Source organism: Denticeps clupeoides, chromosome 5 (genome assembly GCF_900700375.1).
Source record: "Denticeps clupeoides chromosome 5, fDenClu1.1, whole genome shotgun sequence".
In the NCBI taxonomy this organism is placed as follows: domain Eukaryota; kingdom Metazoa; phylum Chordata; class Actinopteri; order Clupeiformes; family Denticipitidae; genus Denticeps; species Denticeps clupeoides.
In genome coordinates, this window is record NC_041711.1 from 13,626,731 (window position 1) to 13,650,596 (window position 23,866).

Here is a 23,866-nt window from a genome sequence, read left to right on the forward strand (position 1 = left end):
AAGGCAGCCACACTCACTACCAGAACTACTTTTTATGAGAATTTTTATACTGCCGCCAGAAAATCACCAGGCATTATGATATAATCGACGATGTTCTGCATTGCATCGATGCAGAATCGTCCATGTATGCATCGCAGTGCATTGATTATGAGATTCATTTCAACAAAGTCAGCAGAGATCACAAATGTGAATGCCGCAATAAACAAGACAAAACCCAACATGTACATAAGTACATTTGTTGTTTCATTCTACCCTTCTGATTGGTGAACCACACTCGTAAACACTCACCACTAAATGAAAAAATAGTTCTATTGAGTATGAAATATAATTCATATTGGGAGAGGAAGTTGGTCAGAGTCTCCATGTGTCCCTTTTAACAGTACATTAATAAGCACCCATTATTTCTGCATTATTTAAGCAGGTTTTGTTCTGCTTATATTATTGGAATAAGTCACCAGCTTTTCTATCGCTTGTGTGTGCAATGCGACATTTAAACTACACACAGCAGTGAGCATTTTTATCGACTAGAGCATTTGTTCTGGTGTATTTCCAGTAGAGCCTTCTGTTTCTTCTCTTTCTGTGCATCGCACTGCTCAATGCATCTGCCTCGCTTTAATCGCTCTCACTCATTAATGAATTGCTTGCTGTTGTGCTTGCTGTTGCTTCATGTTCCTGAAGCCTCCATTAGAGCTTATCGCTGTGCAGATTAGCAGGCTAGCGATCTTTGAGCAGGGAAATGGATCTGGATTTCAACTTTTCAGAGGCTGGGGTTATTTTTGAGGTGGAGGTGCTCGCTTTTTCCTCATTTCCCCTTGGCTCTGCCTCAATATTGATTGTTCTTACAGAGGGCAGACAGAGTCTTGGCCTACGCACTCTCGCGCCGAGCGAGGAAACAAATAATCTGCCACTTCAGACAGCAAGGCGTGTCATGCGGCGGTAAACAAACAGCGGCTGCAGACCGGACGCTGTCGATTTCTCCACACTCTTTAGGTTTTCTGATGTGTTATTAAATAGATAGAGTTTTGGTTTATTCATGCCCGGATCCTTAGAGCACATTTCTTCTTGGTCGGGAACATTTCTATAAGGCTCTTACAGGGTTGGGCCAGCAGGTATTTTCAGGATTTTTTACATGAATGTGGAATATCTGTCCCATGAACAGAGTGCTATAATAGTCATGGTTGGTAATGTCAGGTCAAGTACATCCTCCAGATTTTCCTAAATTAATAGAACTGCTTGCAGCTTGCAAGTAACAATGTCTGTGTTTTGAAGAATAGAGTCTTACCCAAAAGACAAACTATGATCACAGTGCGAGGAGCCCAAAGCGACGATTGATAACTCATATGTCAATACGCCACCTGATTATATCAGCCAAAACACACAAAACTATCTATCTCAACACCTATTCTTAACAAGCAATTTTACCCAAAAAAGAAGGGCCTAATCTGGAGATCTCCTCCCTCATCTCGTTCCTCATGATAAAACTCGTTCATGGTACCATGACCTAACATTACAAATATAATCTCTGTTCATCTCAAACATGCAGAAATGTTATATGGGCTTGCAGGACCAAATCAAACATGCAGAAATGTTAAATGTTCTTGGATTAAATCAGTGTTGAACTGGTGAACCCACGGCTCTACGTCTTCAACGATGCTTCCAAAATATCCCCCAATATCTCAAGAATGGTGTCTTTACGTTTGGTGTAAATGTTTGGTTACAGTGATCGGATTTTGGTAAGGGTTACCTGAAGCTGAAGTCAGGTGCATTTGTGTGGATTCTGTTGCAGTGGCACCAGTTGGAGCTGGGGTTGGGCCTCAGCCGGGAGCAGCATCCTGGCCGAATTCGGGACCCTCCACCTAGAGTTTGTCCACCTCTCTGAGCTCTCCAACAATCCTGTCTTCAGGGAGAAGGTGGGCAAATGCATTTGTCATCTCAGATGGTGTGTGTGTTCTGTGCATGTGTTGATGGATGCATAATTTGCCTCTTCTGCTCATGAAGGTGATGAACATCCGAAAACTGCTGAACAAGATTGAGAAACCACACGGCCTTTACCCCAACTTCCTGAGCCCTGTCACTGGGAACTGGGTGCAACGTGAGTAGCAGACCTGGGTTACCGTACCAACCATGCTTTCAGCACAAACGCAGACCAAATGTAGCTCCATTCTCCCGTTTAATCATTATGTAAAAATACATCAGTGTATTTTTAGATTCTTTTATATTTCTCTAAATTTGATCAAGATGAATCTCACAAGGTGTCTGTGGCTCAGGCTAGCCTGTTGGAATGGCTATAACTCCCTCACACTGATTTATAATCTAATTCAATCCTCATGTAACATCCCAAATAAAATATTTCAGGAGGGAATATACCAGCACAATTCAAATAAAACAAAAACACATTCAATCACAGGTACAATGGTAACTGTATGCAACCAACTGAACATTTATTTGCAATCCCACAACTATCACCATAGAAAAGACCCACACCACATAAAAGTTCAAATGTTGAAATACCCAGGTTTTAAATATAACGCTCCTCGCATTGTCCCAGGCCTCAGCAGCCTCGGGCAGCGCAGGTCCACACTGTTCAACCCGGCCGCCGGCACAGGAAGCTGGCGAACTTTTACCAAGCCACTACGTTACGAATGCATGCATTAAAAAACAGTGCACATGACAGGGTGCTACATATGATAAAAACGATATCAGTTTGCTTCATGAACAGTGGTAAAGTAGGAGATCCATAGATCCAAAAGAAATGAAAATCATGTCCATGTAAGACTGCAGTTAATACCTGGGCACTTGGTGCTGTCCATGTACAGGGTGCTGGACCAGTTTAGGCTGTTATCACATAATTGATTTCATGTATTTTTTTATAGCACAGAGCTCTGGAAACACTGTGATGTGATAGATTCCCCGGCTGTCCTTTTACTCCTAATCTCTGCCTCAGGCTTTCCTTTCTTTGTTACGTTCGTTTATTCATTACCGCATCAGTACAGGGCTCCGACGGGGAGGTGCACCCCATAGCCAGGAGTCATTAAAATGATAATAAATCCCATTACGGCAGGAAACAGGATATTTCTGAATCACCTGCATCACCAAAGGAGTCGCATTTCAAACACAGGACCCAGGTTGTGCGGTGGGTACGATTGAGGCGTTAATAGTTAATTTATGTGAATGGGTAACGAAGCCGAGGTGGGGGAAGAGATAAGAGAGAAGAAAAGAGCCGAAGAATGAAGGAGGATCTCACACATCACGCTCTGGCAGCTGTCAAGGACATCTGAAACGCTGGGATCTGTGTGTGTGTGTACATGACACTTTTGATTGGCATGTCACTGTAAGTAAAAGCTGCCCTCCGTCATCCAGGTTTATGCAGATTAAGCAGAGTGCAGTACAGAACCTACTTCTTTTATCCAGCCTTGTGTCCACACATTTTCTAATATGGCTTCCAGAGTGAATTTCTCTTTTCCACGTATCCATGTGGACGGCAAAGTGGCTTTTTGTGAAAACTCAACCTCCAACCTGACCCCAAACGCGTCATGCGTTTTGGATAACACGTTCGTGGTTGTGCTGCAGCAACTACAAGAAATCATCTCTACGCTGCGCATTTCTGAGGAAAGGCACTTGAGAGAGTGGAGAGCAATTCTTGTCTATTTATGCAATCTCAGAGGACGCCTTTGACCTTACACTAGCAAACAAGCCCAACGCTTAGTGACAGTTTGAAAATGGCTGACATCGTCACAGTGGTGGGTAAAAGAAATCATAAATTACCCATCAAGACATGTTGAGACTGTGCAGTTATATTTTGTTTTCTTGTAATAGGAACCTGGGTAAAAATCATATTTAATTCCTAATTCAATGTCTGAATTTATGCTAGCGGTATGTATTCTGCGTGCGTGTGAACCCTGACTTTAATGATACGTGTCACACTCTCTTTCATTCCTGCTTTTCTGCCCCCAGATCACGTGTCTCTTGGTGGCTTGGGGGACAGCTTCTACGAGTACCTGATCAAATCCTATCTGATGTCAGACAAAACTGATGAGGAGGCTAAGAAGATGTACTACAGTGCTCTGGAGGTACTTCCTGCTCGCCTACGTTGAGTGACGGCGGCCGTGTGCTGGCTGTTCATGGCCATCGTTCGTGCCAGGAGTCTGTGTGGGATGGGAAGCAGCAAGCACATCCTGTAGAGATCAACAATATTTTGGCACTGATTTTTTTTCCGAAAGAGCCACACATCCTAAAAAATTATAAAAAGGTCCTATCGGCCTCATTTTAGGATACTGCTATAGGGCGGTCTGCTGGGTGACTAGTCCATGAGGGTGTGACCCTGATAATATGAACAGCCAAAAGACACTGAAATCTGAAAGGAGTTAGAAATGAAGAAGTCATTTCATTCTGTAATGAGCTCCTATAGAGTTGCACTGAATGGGCTCTCACTTGCTTTTGTCCTAGAGGGTTGAGGACATTAGCTCCATGATGTTCAAGAAATTTCGTTTTTTTTGTATATCTATATAATGAAATCAATTCAGCTTTTCTTCTCCTATGTGACGAGAGAATATAAAAAAGATCATGGCTGGCTGAGATGCCTACTCCATTTTACAGTATCAAAAGGAAAGTCTAAGTGTGGAAATTCATAAAAAAGGGCCACTCGACAGGCACTGTAACAGCAGTGAAAGTCAGATATGCAGATCCCGCTCCCATTCTTCTCTCGTCAGGCTTTTGTTTCTCGCGGATTTATGGCTCCTTTTCGCTCCGAGTTGAGAATGGAATCTCAATGAGCCATGACTCTGCTTCTCTGGAGAAAAACCTGTGTGTTTTACAATGCATAAATCATTTCATACATAAATGTAGACGCCCACACGAGTGTGCGTGGGAGGGTTCTGCCATTGCAGTATGTGTATGGATATCAGAATTCAGAAACGGGTTCGGGCCTCGGTCGAAAACTGGTGCTTAGCTCCTGAAAATCTAATAGTGGGAACTGGAAATCCACTAAGAGAACTGGAATCTTCATTCGGAAAACACATTGTCAGTTCTTCCGAACGTGAGAGACTCAATCGGGTTTGATTTTGAGCTCTGGGGAATCGGAGAGCGAGACGTGTGAAGTCCTTTCCGCTTCTCTCGTCTCAGGCTATAGAGGCCAACCTGGTGCAGCAGTCCCCTGGAGGCCTGACCTACTTGGCTGAGTGGAGGGGGGGCATCCTGGACCACAAGATGGGCCACCTGGCCTGCTTTGCGGGAGGGATGCTGGGCATCGGAGCAGAAGACGGCGCCCCAGAGAAGAAGCAGCGCTACCTGGACCTGGCAGGCGAGATCACACACACCTGCCACGAGTCCTACACCCGCTCAGGTGAGACAGCCAGGGCATTAGCCTGCCTTTTTAAAGGCGATTTGCACAGTGCGTCATGCGGTTTTGAAGAGTCACTGCAATTCAACCAAGAATCTACTGACTTTTTAGAATATTAAACTAGGTCATGGTCAGAATAGAACTTTGGAGGCTGACAGCACACAGCAGCAACTTCTCTTTTGAGTCACAAATCGTTTCAGGGTCTGAATCTTCAGGTGAGAAGATTTTACAAGCAAACATTTTGTTTTAGATTATATAGCCAATGTCATAAGCTGTCTCATTGAATATTGAAGACTGTGAAACAGATACGTTTCTCTGTTCAATAATGGTTATTTTTTAATAAAATGACCATTTTGTATTTTGAGAACATTTGTATTGTATTTCTTATCATCATTAGAAACAGATCTTGTTATAACAAGTAAAATTCTGTTATGTGGAAGAAAGTTTTGGTTATAATGAGAAAACGCCTTGTTATACAGAGAAAGTTCCTCATTATAAGGAAGGAACTGCCAGCTCTGCACTTCCATCTTTTTTATTGTTTTAGTTGAAAGTGCTGCTTACAGTTAATGTCCATTTTTAGCCTGTATAAAGCTGAACATGCCATGTCCATGTTTGGGGTTTTGATTTTAGAAGGTGTCAGGGCTGGGTCTGAATGTTCCATCCTGTGCAGGGTTTTGCTGTGGCTCTGTGTCAATTGACAGAGCGATCTGAGTGTTATATAATGACATGGCGGTAATGCCCAGGGCAGACAGCAGCCATTCTGCCTCTTGCTGGTTGTCTCGGTTTGCAAATAGGATGGAGGCTCACATGCAGCAGGCTCATAATCAAAGGCTTTACATCAACATTTACACCCTTATCCATTTACAATCAGTTGTTACAAGGACAGTCCCCCAAGGACAGAGACTTTAAGTGTCTTGCTCGGGAACACAGTGGTAGTAAGTGGGGTTTGAACCTGTGATTTTGTGGTCTTCTGGTTCAGAGGTGAGTGTCTTACCCACTAGGCTGCTACCACCCATACCACCCCTACATAAACTACATGGGTCACTGTTTCAAAACCGGCTTTTGTTGGCTAGTGTAAGGTCAACAGAGTTCTCAGGATTTACATAAATGAATAGATTAAACAAGAGAGAAATGATCCAGAATGAGAACGTAGGAGCTGCCAATCATCAGGCTCCTCCCATTATAAACTGTCTACAAAAACATCAGTAAAGATCATGTTCCGGGTGACAGGAATAATTACACTCTCTTCGACAAGCTCATAATCTGCTCTGGCGGAGGCACCAAAGTGAAACGGCTGTAGGGCCTAATGTGCGGCAGCAGAAACGTGTGTTCCACCGCCACAAATGAAAGTTCTTCTTAAATATTCTTTATTATCTTTAACTCGGGGATGCCGCTGCCAAGGATCCGGTTAAAAGATTTCGACACCGCAGTCTGCTGCGACTCAGGAGGGAGGGGGGCAGTTTTGCTCCGTCTCTGATATACGGTAAACAGAGTCGGCTTCTCAAATAAACCAACAGACGCCCGACGTGAGGAGATCAAAAGTGGATGAAATTGCAGCGTTCTCAGCAAGGCCTGGAACGGGCCGAGCGGAACCTGGGAATTAGGGTGTGGATAAATGATGAAGCACCATTTGCATTCTTTTTGAAAATTGCTTGTTTCATGTGAGCCCATCTCTGCAGAAAACCAACCTCTCATCAAACCGACTACCATGCTAAATACAATCTCAAAGTAACTATTATCGGAGTAAAAATTTCATCACATGTCAGGCGCTTCTGATCTACTTCCAGCACGTTCCCCCGCTTCCCATAAAACCACACTGGACGTGTGGCGGCCGGCTCTGAGCAGATGTTGGATGAGACACGTCTGGGTGGGAGCGGGGAGGTGGGTGGTATTTCGGCAGAGGAGAAGAGCCACCACCACTACCAGCCAACCGATGACACCCAGGAAAACATTTCACCACGCTGGGTCTAAACTCAGAGGCGTTTTCATCCCCCTTCACCCACCCCAGAATTAAAGGCTTTTTTTTTTCCGCTTGGCCGGGTATCGCTGCCCTCTAAATGTCGCAGAGTCATAGACCCGGATTTAATGGCCGTGGACGTAATTCCACTTTTTAAAAGATGGATGGAGTCACTTTGATGGATGGTGTCCCCTCCCCTCCAGCCATTAGGGGCTCTGGGTATTTTATTAAAGAGCTCTCTCTCTCTGCCGCCCCAGCCATAACATTACATCGGAAAACATATTAAAATTCAGCATTCCGCTTCTTGTGGGATGACTTGGCCATGCTGATCTGGGAGCGGTTAGAAAAGCAGCAGGCATTAAAGGATGAACTGGGCCAAATTTTGCAGAATTTCATTATCTGGGGTCTGGACTTATTAAATATCCGTGTTTTAGAAACGTTGGAACTCCGGGTCTGTTTTTTTTTTTTTTTAACAATTTATTTCCTCTCATGTGTCTGATATAATAGGAGTAATAGAATTATGGACAGCTCTCACATGAATTATTGAGCACATACAGAACATCAGCATATGCCGGCGTCCTGTAAGGACGCTTTGTAAAAGTGTTTTGTAAATTTATGTACTGCTCTTTTCCCTCGTGAGAGTGAATATATACGAATATTTTCCACTGAAACCCTTTTTCTGCTGCCGTGGTCTTCAGGGATTCACAGAAAGCTGTTATTTACTGACATCTGTGGGGGAAGGGGGGTTTAAAACATTATGAATCTAGAGTTCTTTTTTTTTTTATTCAATTTGAAGCCAGTTTCACTGGTGCATTATGGTTGCACCATATATTCATTTTAAAAGGCTAATTTCCATAAGTAAATGAAAAGTCCTTCGTAGTAATTACAGGGCCAATTTCAATGCTATAAAATATGGATGTGCAATATTTGCTCACTCTTTTCCTTCTTGCTCCCGCTCTCTCACCAGCCACTAAATTAGGTCCAGAGGCCTTCCGCTTTGATGCCGGCGCAGAAGCCACGGCTACGAGACTGAGCGAGAGGTACTACATCCTGCGGCCAGAGGTCATCGAGAGCTACATGTACATGTGGAGGCTGACCCATGACCCCAAGTACCGGGAGTGGGGCTGGGAGGCGGTGGAGGTGAGTGGGTGGAGGATTGTTCTCTGTGGACAGGAGTCATGTTAAAGGATTCATGAAACATCCCCACGCTGGCCACTTCATTGGAGACGTCTACCTGGTGTGTGTACTGGTGATGTACAGATGTACAGCTATATCCATGACAAATTCATGGCCTGGCCAGGCAGAGCAATAGAATGTTATATTCTGTTTTGTTGGTGGGTGAAATAGCATACTGCTTTTGTAAAAAGTTTCAGTACAGAAACTCTATGGAGGCTGTGGAGACTACGATGGCGACTACAGGAAACATGTTTATTTATTTAAAGTTTTCTCATTTATTTACCTTCATGACTGCTTCATGTATTGATCATTACAGAACCCAAGAGTGTGGAAAAAAAATTACATTTCATAATCTTGTTTACTATTTCATATTTTTGAGCCTTAAGAGGAATTAGGGGTCAAAACTTTTGATTTGTCGTGTATATATTATTTATGTAACATGTGAACATAACTTTTCATCAGACACTGATTAGCAGACTTGACTCTCATTTTACATTTATCCAGAGCGTCTTACATAAGGTCAATTTTAGCAGTTGCCTGCCTGCTGAAATTGTTATTTTATTAAATATTTACCTTGAAGTTTTCCTTCAGGTTTGAGTGACAGTGGCATTCGGGAATTGGGCTTGAAGGGATTTGGGATGTCACATACAGTACAGGCCAAAAGTTTGGACACACCTCCTCATTCAATGTGTTTTCTTTATTTTCATGACCATTTACATTGGTAGATTCTCACTGAAGGCATCAAAACTATGAATGAACACATGTGGAGTTATGTGCTTAACAAAAAAAGGTGAAATAACTCAAAACATGTTTTATATTCTAGTTTCCTCAAATTAGCCACCCTTTGCTCTGATTACTGCTTTGCACACTCTTGGCATTCTCTCGATGAGCTTCAAGAGGTCGTCACCTGAAATGCTTTTCCAACAGTCTTGCAGGAGTTCCCAGAGGTGTTTAGCACTTGTTGGTCCCTTTACCTTCACTCTGCGGTCCAGCTCACCCCAAACCATCTCGATTGGGTTCAGGTCCGGTGACTGTGGAGACCAGGTCTCCACTTTTTGTTAAGTACATAACTCCACATGTGTTCATTCATAGTCTGGATGCCTTCAGTGAGAATCTACCAATGTAAATGGTCCTAAAAATAAAGAAAACACATTGAATGAGAAGGTGTGTCCAAATTTTTGGCCTGTACTGTATATGTTGCCATTTCCTTTTTAACAAGTAAGTTTCCGACTTAAAAGCTCCACTGAGAAATAATAATCAGACCATGTAGATCATGGTTTGTTCATACATGCGCTATTGTACGAGATCAGAGCAGGAAGCCCAGCTTTCATGTCCCCACAGTGCAGCCACTGTCAGGACGTGTCTGGGTGACGGTCCACCGCTCTCTACCCCGCAGTGATACCGATGTGTGTACAAATCTAGATCTTGTCCTACCAGCGCTACACCAATGTTGGTCCCCTTGCTGTAAAGACATAACGCACGGTGACGTCTGGATCATTTGACAAGGGTTTAGTACCAGTGCACATCTATCACCACATTAGAACCTGACATCCTGATCTTGCTTGTATGTTCTTCTATGTAGTACACTCCATTGCGGTCCTAGAGCAACACCTAAAGTGCAATGTGTCTTATCTTATTAAAGGTTCAACATGAGATGCAAAATGTAATTAAGCCAAAACGAGCAGGTACCAGCAGGTTAGTGCTGAAGATGTAAGATGGTGACAGGTGGGCAGATGTCGTTTTATTTTAGCCTGAGGGGAGGCGGGTGGCCCTGCCGGACCGTTTCATTGCACACAGATCAGCCAGGGCCATTTTTAATTGCAGTATAGCTGTTTGCCATTGTTCGGCACTGATGTGTTCTTTTCAGCGCGTTTCACACACTATGACATTCGCACGCTGACTCAGAGACACTAACTATAGCAGAGCAGTCAATTTGCTTCTACACGTTGTGCTTTTATGAATTATTTAGCCCACAGGCCATTCACTGCGCGTCAGAGAAGGAAGAAACGCGGCGCGTTTCACGGGCCCTCGGCCCAGTGAGAAACAGGCAGTAATGCAGGCCGTCTGTCCACAGGCCCTGGAGAAGCACTGTCGCGTGGAGGGTGGCTACTCCGGCATCAGAGACGTCTATGCCTCCGCTGTCAGCCACGACAACATGCAGCAGAGCTTCTTCCTGTCAGAGACGCTCAAGTGAGTATGGTTTCTCCCACGCTGTACTCTGCTGAGGTTGGCGGGGGTCGGGCGCTCAAGGTGAATCGGTGTTTCGTGCCAGCTAGAAGTGTCTGCACCTCTTAGGACAGACATGCCGTTAGTCCCGCCCTGGTCTTTTGATTGGCTGAGAATAATCTTACAATATAAACATTTATTATTCATCTTATTGGAAATTCCTCTGTGTAATTTTGACTTTGCTGTACAGTGGCAACAGTTACATCAAAGATTATTTCAAAATTTTAAGATGGAATTCTGGAAATATAAAAACACAGTTTTTTTTCTGGTGGCACATCCGTCTTATTGCAGTGGTTTACCAATGTTGTGACAATATGTATTTTAACTAATAATAATATTTAAATTCATATACGGTATATACTGGTCATGTTATTCATTTTTTCATGCTCCTTTTTATTATTGCTTGATTTTGGGAGGCATCTGACCAGAGTTTGGGTGATTTGCATCCTCTGTTTCTCTCTGTTTTCTCAGGTATCTGTACCTGCTGTTTTCCGACGATGACCTGTTGCCCCTGCAGGACTGGGTTTTCAACACAGAAGCACACCCCCTTCCGATCATCCACAGGAACTGCCTTCAGCGGCAGAACAGCTTGCAAAAACCAGACAAGACGCCCGCCGATTAGCGAATCCCTGTCGCGGCATCACTGCGAGACTCATGCACAGTACACAGTCTAATGAAAAATGATTTACATATAACAACCTTCAAATCTTAAAACATGACCAAAATTCTCCTGCACAGACACATACACACAGGACACACATGCACAAACATACTGATCAGACTGGGCTAAATTGGGCTATAGCCTCATAGGCACTGTCATGGACTCCCAGCTCCTTCCCTGCGGAGGATCTGATCGTATATGCTGTGATTGTAGAACCTTGAGCCTGGACACCTTAAACTGCAGGGGGCTCTGGTGCAAATCCTTTTTTTTGTGGACAATCAGACAGATGTGACTTTCGTGAGAAGAAGAGCACCTTTCCTTTTTTCCTCTATGAGGAAGAAAAAAAATCTAATGAAAAGCTACCCGCTCCAGATCGATGGAAAGAGTGTTGCTATATAGAGATCAACCACTGCAGCTCTTACATTAATCCTCATTTTTCCTGCTTTCCAGATTTCTGTTGACCTTCACATTAAGTAGGCTGTTCTTATCTACCATACGTAAACTCTGACCAAAGTTATTTGTGTGTATGTGTGTCTGTGGAATAAAAAAAAAACCCTCCATTTTATCTTCTTTTGTATGAGGCTGGGTTCACACAGAATGCACCCAGCTGACAGGTTTTTTCCCCTTTCCAATATCGACCCTCCCATCTGTCAGCAGAATATGCCTGTGAAGAGCAGTGGTTGTGTTGTCCACATTGATCAGACCAAGCACTGCTGTGTGAATCTGGCCTTAAATCAGCACTAATTCCATTTAAAGTTTTGTGTTTTAGACAAGGACCAACCTGAAATATTTTTTTGTGTGTGTATATTAAAAACATAGATTAAAGAATCAAAAGTGTAAAAAAAATGCACTTTTAATGTATTTTTTACTTTTAAAGCATTTGCTGGCTTTCCATGATGTTAAGTGACAGGGAAGATGTGGAAGAGAGCGAACGTAATACTTGTGCAGGGACCATTTCATGTTGTGTGTTGTTTTTTTGAGTAATTCTGATTGTGTTGTGACATGAACCGCTCACACCTGTCTTATACATTCACAGCATCACAGAAAAAATACATTTACACAGATAGACACACACACACACACACAGTAGCTCATATTACATGCACACCACACACACACAGAGTACAATAGAAAGGTCAATCGCCTCCATGTCCAAGTGTGAGTGTCTGTCCACCAACATCGAGCTGCTCAGATGTGAGAATGTGCTGTACATAAACCGGCTGAATGTGAGTGGCCCCAGTTATCATCCTGACCTGCGAAATTCTGTTCGATTTTTTTGCTTCCTTTTTGTAATTTGTCACCATCGTGTAATTTGTATTCTTTGCATTCATTTCACTTCCCTCAGGTGTTTCTGCAAAAGAGAGAAAATGGGGTTAATTCTAATTATTGTTACTATATGAATTAATATTATTGTTGATTTTGATCTTTCATTGTTGACTATTTTCAAATACTGGTAAAAGACCTGTGCAACTTTATACATTGAAAACAATGATTTTGTGTGATTTTTTTTGTCAGTGTTTTTCTGTTTTTCATAACTTGCTGAATTTGAGAGGAGAGATCTCTCCTCCTCAAGGACCAATGTACATTTCAAGTGTTATGCTTCAGATCCAGCGATGGTGGGATTAACAAGTCTAATTTAAGGTCTCCGTATCTTTGGGGCTTATGGTTACATCTCTGTCCAGTTCGGACCAAATGACACCTCCCCGTGAAAAGTGTGCCACGGTCACCCGTTTCTTCTATTTGTGGAGGCGCCCGAGCAAAATGATCCAACCAGACGAGTTTCATTGCACACAGACCCACCAGGTCCATGAAAGTTTAATGAGGTCCTGCCCTGGATTCCGAGAGCAAAGTTGATTACCTGGGATTTCACCGCATGTCCTCATTCGGCTCTAGAAAGATCAGTGTGAGTTTCGTTCTCACATGTAAGTGGATCGGGGTGGTCACATGCTCTTTGTGCTGCTGATACACTGCCCTGTAAATATTATTCAGCACCCTGTGCCGCCTCACAGCCAGGAGAACTTGGATGGAGTCCCGGCTCCAGGTGATCCCGGGTGCCCTTTTCCCAATTACACAATGTTGTGCCAAAGCTCAGACTTGGGAAAAAAACTGATGCTCACACATATCCAAACTGAACCCGAAACCAGGATCATATGACAGCAAGAGCAGTCAGATGGCTGCAGGCCAAAAACGTGCCTCAGTGGAGACATGTCACTTCTGGATCATGCCATGATTTTTTTTTTTCAGCTATGATGGTTCTGGTTCTTTCCCACAGTTCCAAACATGTTTGGTTGGCGTATGTGGCGTACTCTGACCTGGATAACAGAGTTGGAAAATGGGTAGATACAGCATCACAAGAAAAATTGCATTTATGGCCCCACTGCTTCCTCCTCCCGCCAGAGTCCCAGTGACAAAATGAGCCGTTAATGTCCCTGGTCCCTGTCATGCCCTGCATCAGATGAAAAATCAAGAGTTGCAGGTGGGCTGAATTTGCAAAAAGTACATCTCAGTGAGACATCTGTTGGTTTCCTTTTAAACCAAGCTCAAGAATACAAAATGATCTTTTCTACTTCAACTCAACATATTAATCCAACGGTTTGTTTTTTGGTGACTGGTTGCCTTGGTGACGTACTGGAGCCAAAGCTGATATAAGAAATGAATTTGCTCAGCACAAGCCTTGTTCATTATATAGTGTATGAACAAGGGACTTCCTGCAAGTAAATGAGTTCCAGTAATTAAGCATCTGGTCCTTCCTGAGCTGCAAAGGCAACAAATTAAGTGAAGGAGAGATTAAGTGCATTTAAAAGCCATTACCTGATCCCATTCGGAAGACGAAGAACCCTGCGCTCTTCTGAAATATTTATTAAGGTAATATGCAATGGTTAAGAAAGTACATCGTTAAAACATGACAAAACGGTATCCGGCTTTTTAATCTTAGCATGCGGTGGATGAGAGCTGGATAAGGGTGCACTGCCAGTGAGGTGATGGGGGACGGGATTATTGGGCGCTGAGAGAGACTGCAGGGGACCGACAAATACCTCCACTAATCCCCCCTCCCTGTTCCTCCTGTGCCTCTCACGCCCTTCGTCTTAATGGCCAGCATGACCCGTGCGTCCCTCCTGCCATGGCCCAGCGAGTGAACATTGTTATCATCTCCCAGCCGGCCTGATTGTGCAGGTAGCTGGAGACGCCCCAAGCCGGGCAGGACTCCAGGACACAGGGGGCCTGAGAGGATGCGAGGATGTCATAGAAATCTGGAAACATCTGGCAACCCACTCCCTTGCACACAGAGTTCACCCACAGTCTGGCGGAGAGAGCAGCACAGGGATGAATAATTCAGTTCTGCTCCTTTTTCGTCTCCGTCTTGCCTGTCCCTAGGATGAAATTAAGATTTGACTTCATGCTCAATGCCATTTTTGTTCCAGACTTATCCTCTGCTGCTCATGTGCTCACTTTCATGGTTTGTTGAGCAGAGTTATGTTCTCCCAGGGTTGCCAGTTGTTAAAAAATTCTGATAATAAAAAAAAATGTCACGTTCTGAAAATAGCAGGCTTCTCTCCTGCTTAACGCTTCCCTCCATTATTAAGTGAAAATCCCATCTACGTCTGATCATCTGCGTTGTCAAAGAAGATTTATTTTCTTTCAGTTTAAAAAAAAAAGAATCTTAGGAGATCCTTCCATGACGCAAAGCCGCTGACAGCCTTTCATTGGGATCCCAGCAACACCGCTGTGAAGCACCGCGCAGGCAAAACACTAAGCCGTTCACCAACAAATGTGTCAGGCCGGGATGGCTTTCAAACTGACCGCTTACAATTAATCTCCGTCGTTCCTCTCTCCTTCACCTCCCGGCAGGTTTGATAATAAAGATTCATTTGGCACCATCCTCTTGGATGAATAGGTGGAGACGTGCTGTTCGTTATGGCTAATACCACCTGAAGAATTTAATCTGTAAAAGTTATTATAAAATGATAATATTTATTCTGAGAGATAGCGCTGTACAATTCAATAAAAGCACTGCAATATGTCATATTTACTAGTAATACTGTAGTACAGTAGGAATGATTATACCACTGTTTCCTTTGTGAATGTCTCCCAGCCAATCAGGGACCATAATGGAACTATGTGCTGTTCACTAATGATTGCAGTTACATTAAAACATCATTACAATATAAAATACTTTTATTTATGTAAAAAAAAAGTGTCAGAATGTTGTCATTGCACCATTGTGTATGAACAGTGTAGTCACTCAATGTCGTCATGACCGTTCTACTCTATATATTTCTAGATATTTTCTAATGCAAAGCAATTCTGCTAACACTGGTTGAAAATTCACAATTTGACACATTTTTTTAATGAGATTGAAGCGAGCCAGGTAACTGAACTTGTCAGTGGTCCAATGCATTTCAGTTCCTGCTGTCTATCTCACCACTGCAGCTGACAGACAGGCAGATGGAAAGACACTTCACTTAAAATCTCAGGCCCTAGCTTTAATTTTAAAAGTTACATCCCGGAGTATAACACAAAGCTCATGGTCCTGCACATAAGCAGTCTCTGCAGACCTTGTTCCTTTTCATCCAAGCTTCATTTTAGGCATCAAGAACCCTTACCCAGTTGTCCTATTACTAAGACATCCGTATGTCATGTTTGGTTTAAGAAACTGTAGGACTACATCTTGGTCATTATACTGACTGGACTGCTATCTACAGAACCTTCCACAGGGGGTCCATAGGTCCAGCTGACAGTCCTGTGCATGTGGGCGGATTTCTATCGGCATATTTTCCCCATTCTCCTTACACATTCTTCTATAGCATTTTGTCCTCTTAATTCTACTGCACATGAACACATGTACTGGATCCAACTGACATTTATTTTGTCTCATTTATTGTACTGCATCCAATTGAGCAGCCTTTGTGCAGCATTCTGGAGAAGTTGGCCATTTCCCAAGGACAAAAAAACAATGAAATATTATGATATAATTCGCTCTCTCCTTTGGAACAGTGAAGACAACAGAATGTTCCATTCATTTCAGAATGAGTGTTTTTTTATAATCTCACAAGACAATTTTGGTTGACACCCTTTCGTAAACTACACTTGTATTGTTCATAAAAACAAATACTATCCAGAACAGATCTGTCACGACGGCGAGCTGATGGGGGAAGGAGGCAGAGAGGCGGGACATACTGGAGAAAGGATTTATTTACATACACAAATAAACGGGGCGCGGTGGGCGAAAACACTGAATAAAGCGGAGAACATAAACGAGCCCGCAGCCGTGTGGAGAACACACTTTAACAGGAACAGGTCAAGTTCACACACAGAGTCCACGAAAATGCCGTCCCTGCAGAGGGGCGGAGTCACAGGCTTTTAATGGCTGTCCGGATTGGGCACAGGTGATGTGTCCAGGTGCCGTCAGGTGCTGCTGGAGCAGAGATGGAGCAGCATGGACCGTCATGACATCACGCTGACAGCAGTTCAGGTTGGGGAGACACACCTACTACCACTGCAAGTCTCATCAGGAGCAAATATTGTACAATAATACATTGTCTGATGAGAGAACCGGGAGACAGTCCTTGAGCAGCCAGACACAGGGAGAGAGAGAGATAGGGGTGAGCTGTCACAGGTCATCTGTGAAGATAGTTCCGCATTCTTTGTCCTCTACACTATCATAATGTATAACAAATGCTCTGTGTAATTAGAAGGACAACCCTTGTGACTGTGTAGAAGGGATGGTAGTAGCCTAGTGGGTAACACACTTGCCTATTAACCAGAAGACCCAGGTTCAAATCCCATTTACTACCATTGTGTCCCTGAACAAGACACTTAACCCTAAGTTGCTCCAGGGGGGGGACTGTCCCTGTAACTACTGATTGTAAGACGCTCTGGATAAGGGTGTCTGATAAATGCTGTAAATGTAAATGTAACTCTCACTGCTGCAAGCTCACAAACAATGACTGATTGGTCATCCCAGTTTCAAAAAGTTTGTGGTTGCTGCTTCAAAACACACTCACCTATGAACCAGAAGACCCAGGTTCGAACCCCACTTACTACCATTGTGTCCCTGAGCCTGCCTAAATTGCTATGTGGGGACTGTCCCTGTAACTCCCTGTACATCGCTCTGGATAAAAGTCTGATAAATGCTGTAAATGAAACTCAACTCGATGTACAGTCCTTGTTCAGTTGAAAAAGATCAAAGATGAGTAAAATACACAAAAATCTGATGATTGTCCTGGTCACCAGAAAAAATGTACATTCCATCAAAACGTCACAAAAGTTCCAATTATGGAAATTAAATAGAGCTAAATACAATGTAAGAAGCTCGCATGTTGACACAAAAACAGTCCAACTCAACAGTGAAGGGTGGACATCAGAGATTGCATCGACCTTTTCATCTGACTCCATTAATTATTAGCAACAGTTAACAGTTTCTAATTTATTAACACAGATACAGTAGATTACTATTGCAGTTACATGGAAATGTACGAAAAAATGGTTCCAGAAAACTCCTGAATGAGGTCTGAACATCTCAACCAAAAGGTTGCCACAGACCAATCAAATTGTCCTTTAATGTTTTAATTTTAAAGATTTTATGATCATTGCACGATCATACTTAGTACAACTATGCAACAAGTTCATAGTTGAACCCCCAGTTCAAAATGCCATAATCAAGAATATAAGATTAAAAGGCAGTAACATCAAAAGAAAGCAAAATAAATATGTAATAAATACAAATCTGAACAGGAATTTGCAAAACAAGTCAACAAGTTGCTTTGTCCAGAAAGAAGCCCTGATACAGATATACAGTGGCCATTCATCCCCCACCAAAACTCTCCCGTCTTGGCACTTTTGTGGCCATTTGTTGCCATTTTGCCACCTGGTGATAGTTCTTGTTCATGAGGGGAAGGCCACAACTAGGAAATAACACATGAAAAGTTATGGACCTGGAATATTCCACCTTAAACTGCTATAAAATATCTCTTACTAATTCTACTTAAACCTGTGGCTAACATCTGACCAATAAACATTATGAAAAACCAATCTCCACAAGACTCAATCAAGACTCCACAATCAGATAGAGGGGAGAGCCACACACAATCTCACCTCATGGACTTTTAATGATTATGAGAATGGTGTGGAACTGTAATTTCTGTTGTCTCTCACTGTTCAAATAAACCCACTATTGAAATTATAGACTGTTTCATTGTTAGTGGGCAAACTTTTAAAAAATCAGCAGGGGTTCAATTATATTTTTCCCTGACTGTAGTTATGAAAATGAGGAGTCCAGATGTCCACATATATTCTTGAAGCGTTCTATTACTATTTACGTGCATGTGCACACACACATACAAATACTTATATACCACTACACACTACACATTCTTATTTTTTCATTATTCATTAATTTACTTATTTCCAGACCTTCTTACCTACTACACAGCTACCTGTTACACATATTTTATGTTAAAGACGTAAAGCGTATTATTTGGTTATGTTTGCAATATTTGCATATTGGTCTTCATTGTATACTTGCAAAACTTGCAATACTGTGGTCTGTAGCAGTCGCAAAAAGCATTTCACTGCATATCATACCGTGTATGACTATGTATGGGACAAATAAAAAATTTAATTTGAATTACTAATCATGTGCCGATAATGATGCTTCAGTTGCATAAATTGATAATGTTGTTGAAACTAAATAAAAAAATATCTGTCAGCAGGCCAGGGATGTGATGAGAATAGGTGTAGCAGTTGTTTTCACAAATGCAATTTTTCACCAAGCTTAGACTGTTACAAACTCCATCAAGTAAAAAAATAGAAGGCTTTGACACCAAACATTTCCAACAAGCATAAAAACACAAGGACAACATGTAAGACAAATGCTACACATTCTGTGCAAACTGTATTGTTTGGTTGCATAACAGATGCTGTGGCGTGTTCAGCATCAAAAAAGATGAAGCATAGAAAGCTGGAAGCAGCATGCTTCTTTATTACAGACGTCACTGTTAAAAGTGACAGTGACTCAGGATTTACATAACACCCCTGTCTCATGTTGAGCAGGTGACTTTCAGACCCACGGTGCATTTTGTTTTTGTTCTGAAAGTTTGGGAAAGTAGTTTAAGTTAGTTGCTGACATTGAAAAACGATATGATTTCTCTTGTGGCATTAGAGGGAACCTGCTGTTTCATGGACCCATTTTCAACAAGAACATTTATCATTGACTTGAGTATAAATGTGTAAGTTGCTATTGTACAACATGCATACCAAGTTTAGTTATAACCATCCTGGCACTTCACCTGGGCTTTGATACCATTTGTATTCACCTAATCATTCCTGGAACTGAATTTCCACTGAGCCCAGGGTAGAGAACAACTCATATTATCTGTTATTCATCCAAGAGGATGGAGATGCTCCGTCTTCACAAAGTCGGGAATTTTCCAAGCAGGGAAACATGGCCATGGTGAAGGTTTACTTCTGAAAGGGCCTCATGATTTCAGTCCATGATATGCATTTGACAAGTCTGCTTTCCTGATGGAGCATCTCTGGGTCTCAAGAGCATTAATCTGAACATGCATATCTGGGCAGTACTCTAAAATTCCTCATCCCTGGAAACCTTAATTATGCCTGGTCCTCTTGCTCTCCTCCCTTCATGTGCTCAGAGTCACTGTTGGATTTGTGGAACGTAATTTCATCATTGTCAGTCATTGTTGATCTTCTGAGTTCATATTGCTCTGATCGTCCTTGCCTGCACTACATATTATTGCATTATTGTAATGTTTTCAGTCTTGTCACAATCTGGACATTTCCTGGTGCTTCACCCCAAGAACATCAGGTGCAGCAAACAAGTGGGAGGCGATGGGGTGCCAAAGGTCAGCGGCGACCCAGCTAGAACCTCAATGGCAAAGTCCATCGGAGTCGAGTCCGCAACCAAGTCCCGATTACCTTGATTTTTATTATAAATGTATCCTTGATGAGTCCCATCCATGTTCTGTCAATCGTCTTCTACCCTTTGCCCTTTCTTTTCACTGCCACACATACTGACAAGCCTTTACTGTTGTGACGCCCAGAGGCTGCTCATGTGCCCGGCTGATGCCAGTTGATCAGGGGCGATCAGGACCTGTTAAAAGCAGTGTGCTGTCACATGACCTAACTACAACATTAATATGGATTCACTCTTACTTTGTGTTTGTTGGTTTTGCTCCTTTCAGTTCCTTTTCTGTTTATTCCTTGTCATATTGTACACAACGCCCCTTGTCTACTTGTCACTGTAACAGAATCTATGTGCAGCCTGTGTGGGAATCTGCAAATATCGATAAGCTGCCGCTATGTTTTGTGTTCTGTCACACGAAAAGGAACAACAAAAAATGTGCATGGATGCGCAGACCAACACAGCTGTTGCTTTAATATGATGGGATACGATACAAGTACCAGGCGAAAACGTAGAACTTTTACACCATTCCTTGGTCAGAATGAAATAGGAGCCCCGCTACCGATAGACAAGTAATGCCACCTTCTGGCATTACCTCCTTCCCATAGTGCATGAACCTGTGGCTAATTCACTGGTTGCCCGTGCTTGGAGAAGCTATGACCGAGGCAAGTCCAGTCGTCACAATCTGGTTCTTGTCCAAGCTGCTCAAATCCGTATACTTGTCTGTTTTATCTGCTTTCAGCACATTGACTCCAAGGCGAAAATGTTCACTTTCTGGCCAAAAAAATCTCATGCATCTGATCTGTGTGTGTTTGGAATATTAAACTCTCGTGTTTTTATCACATTAGCATTTCTATATAATTTCACCAATGACGTTATTTGTAATCACTTTGGGCAATGCTTGGTGAGAAATATATCTGGTTCACAGAAGGGCCGTGGTTTATATACAAATCTAATAATGAGAACGTTATCCCAAAGCAAACAGGGACAGTTATTGCATTTTAAGTGTATTCACTTGAGCATAATTACAATGGGCTAAAAAAGTGGCCTGCTTTTAAAGTGGCAGATGTGGATTTTCTTCCTTCGTTTTGACTCACCCCAGGCAAGACTGTGACAGTGAGGTCTTCATTTGCCACGGTAAGGCACACGGTGCTTACAGCTTGTTGGGTGACTACGTTATTTATCTTGCTGCGTTATTTGTCCCCGCTCACTGCTGTGCCTTATAGTGCGGCTCGTTCATGTTTTAAATGTAATTATTTACATTGACCACGGATGATTTCCACAGGATTAATGCTGACAGAAAAAATACCCAGTGTTCCGATGGAGAGCAAATGCATTACTCAAACCGCCTCAACAAAGCAAACAATGGATCCAGCTGCGTGTGTTGAAAACAAAGAGGCCTAATTACAAGTATTATTTTGTCCAACAATTCTTGACTTGGATGTTAATATCAATCATTACCATAAGTGAATGTGAATGAACAGAAACACATTCTCTGTAATGGGCCACATTTCGATCATAATAAACCCGCCGCATTTCACAGCCAAGTCATTTGCTCACAACAAACAGAGCTCTTCAAACTCTCCACTCACTTACTTAATGCGACATATAAATGTCACCACAGTGGCAAACATTCCGCCATCTGTCTGCGCCACTGTCTGCAGAAGAGGTTGAACCAGAGATTTGGAGAAACGCTGTTTGTCCACTGTAATCTCCGAGGGCAAAAGACATTCAGTAATTACTACTTTGGGTGCGCCTCGGGGCACGGGGCAGGGCTGTTCTACTGGCAGAAGCCGGTGTCGGGAGTACAAATTCAATTTACACGCCTTTGTCCAGTTCACCAGCGGTTGAGATGAAACGCTATGGCGAAGGGGGCACCTGGTGATGACAGTAATAACAAACCTATAGGACTAATTTGCATGTAAATGGCTGCCTTCACAGTGAAGGCAGCGATGAAGTCGGTGATTACACGTTGCCGCTTGATACAGGGAGCTCTTTACATCAGAACAAACACATTATGGTGCTCAGTGTAGTAGGGACAAAATGTAGTTTAAACAGCAATGGCGAGCAGTTCTGTGACCTTCAGGGACTTAAATTGATGAATGGTGCTGTAGAAAGACAATTTTTTTCAATCTGTGGCATTGGTACATATATAGATATATGCTTATTATAACAGGAGCAATCAAGATACCACAAGACAAAGCAAAAACACAACACTCCAGTCAGGAAGACATGTTACCAGAACGAGGCAAAATATCCAGAAACGTGACATTTTCATATGGAGACACACAGCTGTCTGAAACACAATGGAAATCAGGCACAACCAGATGAACATATTTAAACACCCATGGTACCATTTTTGGTGCATCATCTGAATCAGCCCTTAGGCAGAACATTTTAAAAGTTGCCCGACTCCAATTTTTTTGAGAAAACACAATTTTATTTGCAGAGACTGTCAGAGTCTATAGGGAGTTTTATTTTTAAAAATGACTAGATCATCTCCCCATCACTCCCTGCCTCAGCCACTGTCCCACACTTGTCTCTGTCATAGCATTATGGCATATTTAAGCAGAAACAAGCAGACTTTTAAACAAATGTCTGACTCTAGGGACTCATAATGGTTCCAATATAGTCTTTAACCTGAAGAGAACACAGAAGAAATATCTCTTTATTTCTATTCATTATGAGTTTGTGGCAACAGTGCAAAGATGAACAAATCCTATTAGTCTACTACAGTGAGCCATTCATTTGAAAAAACATTATGATTCAGAACCAAAGCACCCTCACCTTTAATAACATTCAAATGACATTTACAGAACCCCTTTTCACCACCTTCCACTGGGAAAAAAGGCGATCACTCTGCTAATCCTTTAAAATCCATTCCTGTTCTCCTCCACCCTTCAGTTCCCTCTACATTCCAATCTTGTTCAGTCTTCCTACAAGACTGAAAAAAAGCAATGTTGCGATGTGTGTCTGATGGGAGGTGCAGCTCAATGTGCATGTCAAGTTCTGAGAGAAACCTCATTCTCATTCTGTGCTGGAGAGGGGACTTGTATGGCAGTTTGTTCAGTTCGTTTGTGCATTGATGTCCCTGTATGCCATGTAAAATTGTAAAATTACTTGGGGAGTGTCTGGCTATGGATGGAACTCTCCATACAAAAAAAATCCTTTTGTTCTGTATGATGTTCATCTACCTTTACTTAATAAACATTTCTCAAAAACATCTTATGGCAAGCCACTAGCTACCCCAATAATTTTAATTAACCAAGAGCAGCATTTGTTGCTTAAGAACATGCTCTTCGATTTTGCAATAGTGGGGGCATCCTTTATATCAAAGGGCAGGGACTGCAAAAAAAAAAGTGCTACCACCTTTCATTAGGGGCTGTGTGTGGGTGTATGAGGATGATGATGTTGGGCCAAACCATTTAAAGTTTTAAAAGCCATTAACAAAAGCTTCAACTGAATTCTGTTATTGACTTGCAATCAATGCGGAGCATCTTAAATTGGAGTTATATGATCCCATGTTTAACTCCCATACAATATTATAATCATTTTTTAGAAAGGAAATAAAGTTTTTTTTTTAAAATA

At 42.4% G+C, this 23,866-nt stretch overlaps 1 protein-coding gene across 1 annotated transcript in view; it reads left to right on the top strand.

The window, feature by feature from the left end:
• The window catches only part of LOC114789936 (mannosyl-oligosaccharide 1,2-alpha-mannosidase IA), a 155,675-nt gene extending 142,831 nt beyond the window's left edge, over positions 1–12,844 (top strand). Inside the window, exons 6-12 of the mRNA XM_028979422.1 lie at positions 1,787–1,910; positions 1,999–2,092; positions 3,955–4,070; positions 5,122–5,341; positions 8,263–8,435; positions 10,546–10,661; positions 11,169–12,844. Coding sequence (XP_028835255.1) covers positions 1,787–1,910; positions 1,999–2,092; positions 3,955–4,070; positions 5,122–5,341; positions 8,263–8,435; positions 10,546–10,661; positions 11,169–11,319 — 994 coding nt within the window. The 3' untranslated portion in view covers positions 11,320–12,844. The remainder of the gene's footprint in view (positions 1–1,786; positions 1,911–1,998; positions 2,093–3,954; positions 4,071–5,121; positions 5,342–8,262; positions 8,436–10,545; positions 10,662–11,168) is intronic.
• Positions 12,845–23,866: the final 11,022 nt, after the last annotated feature.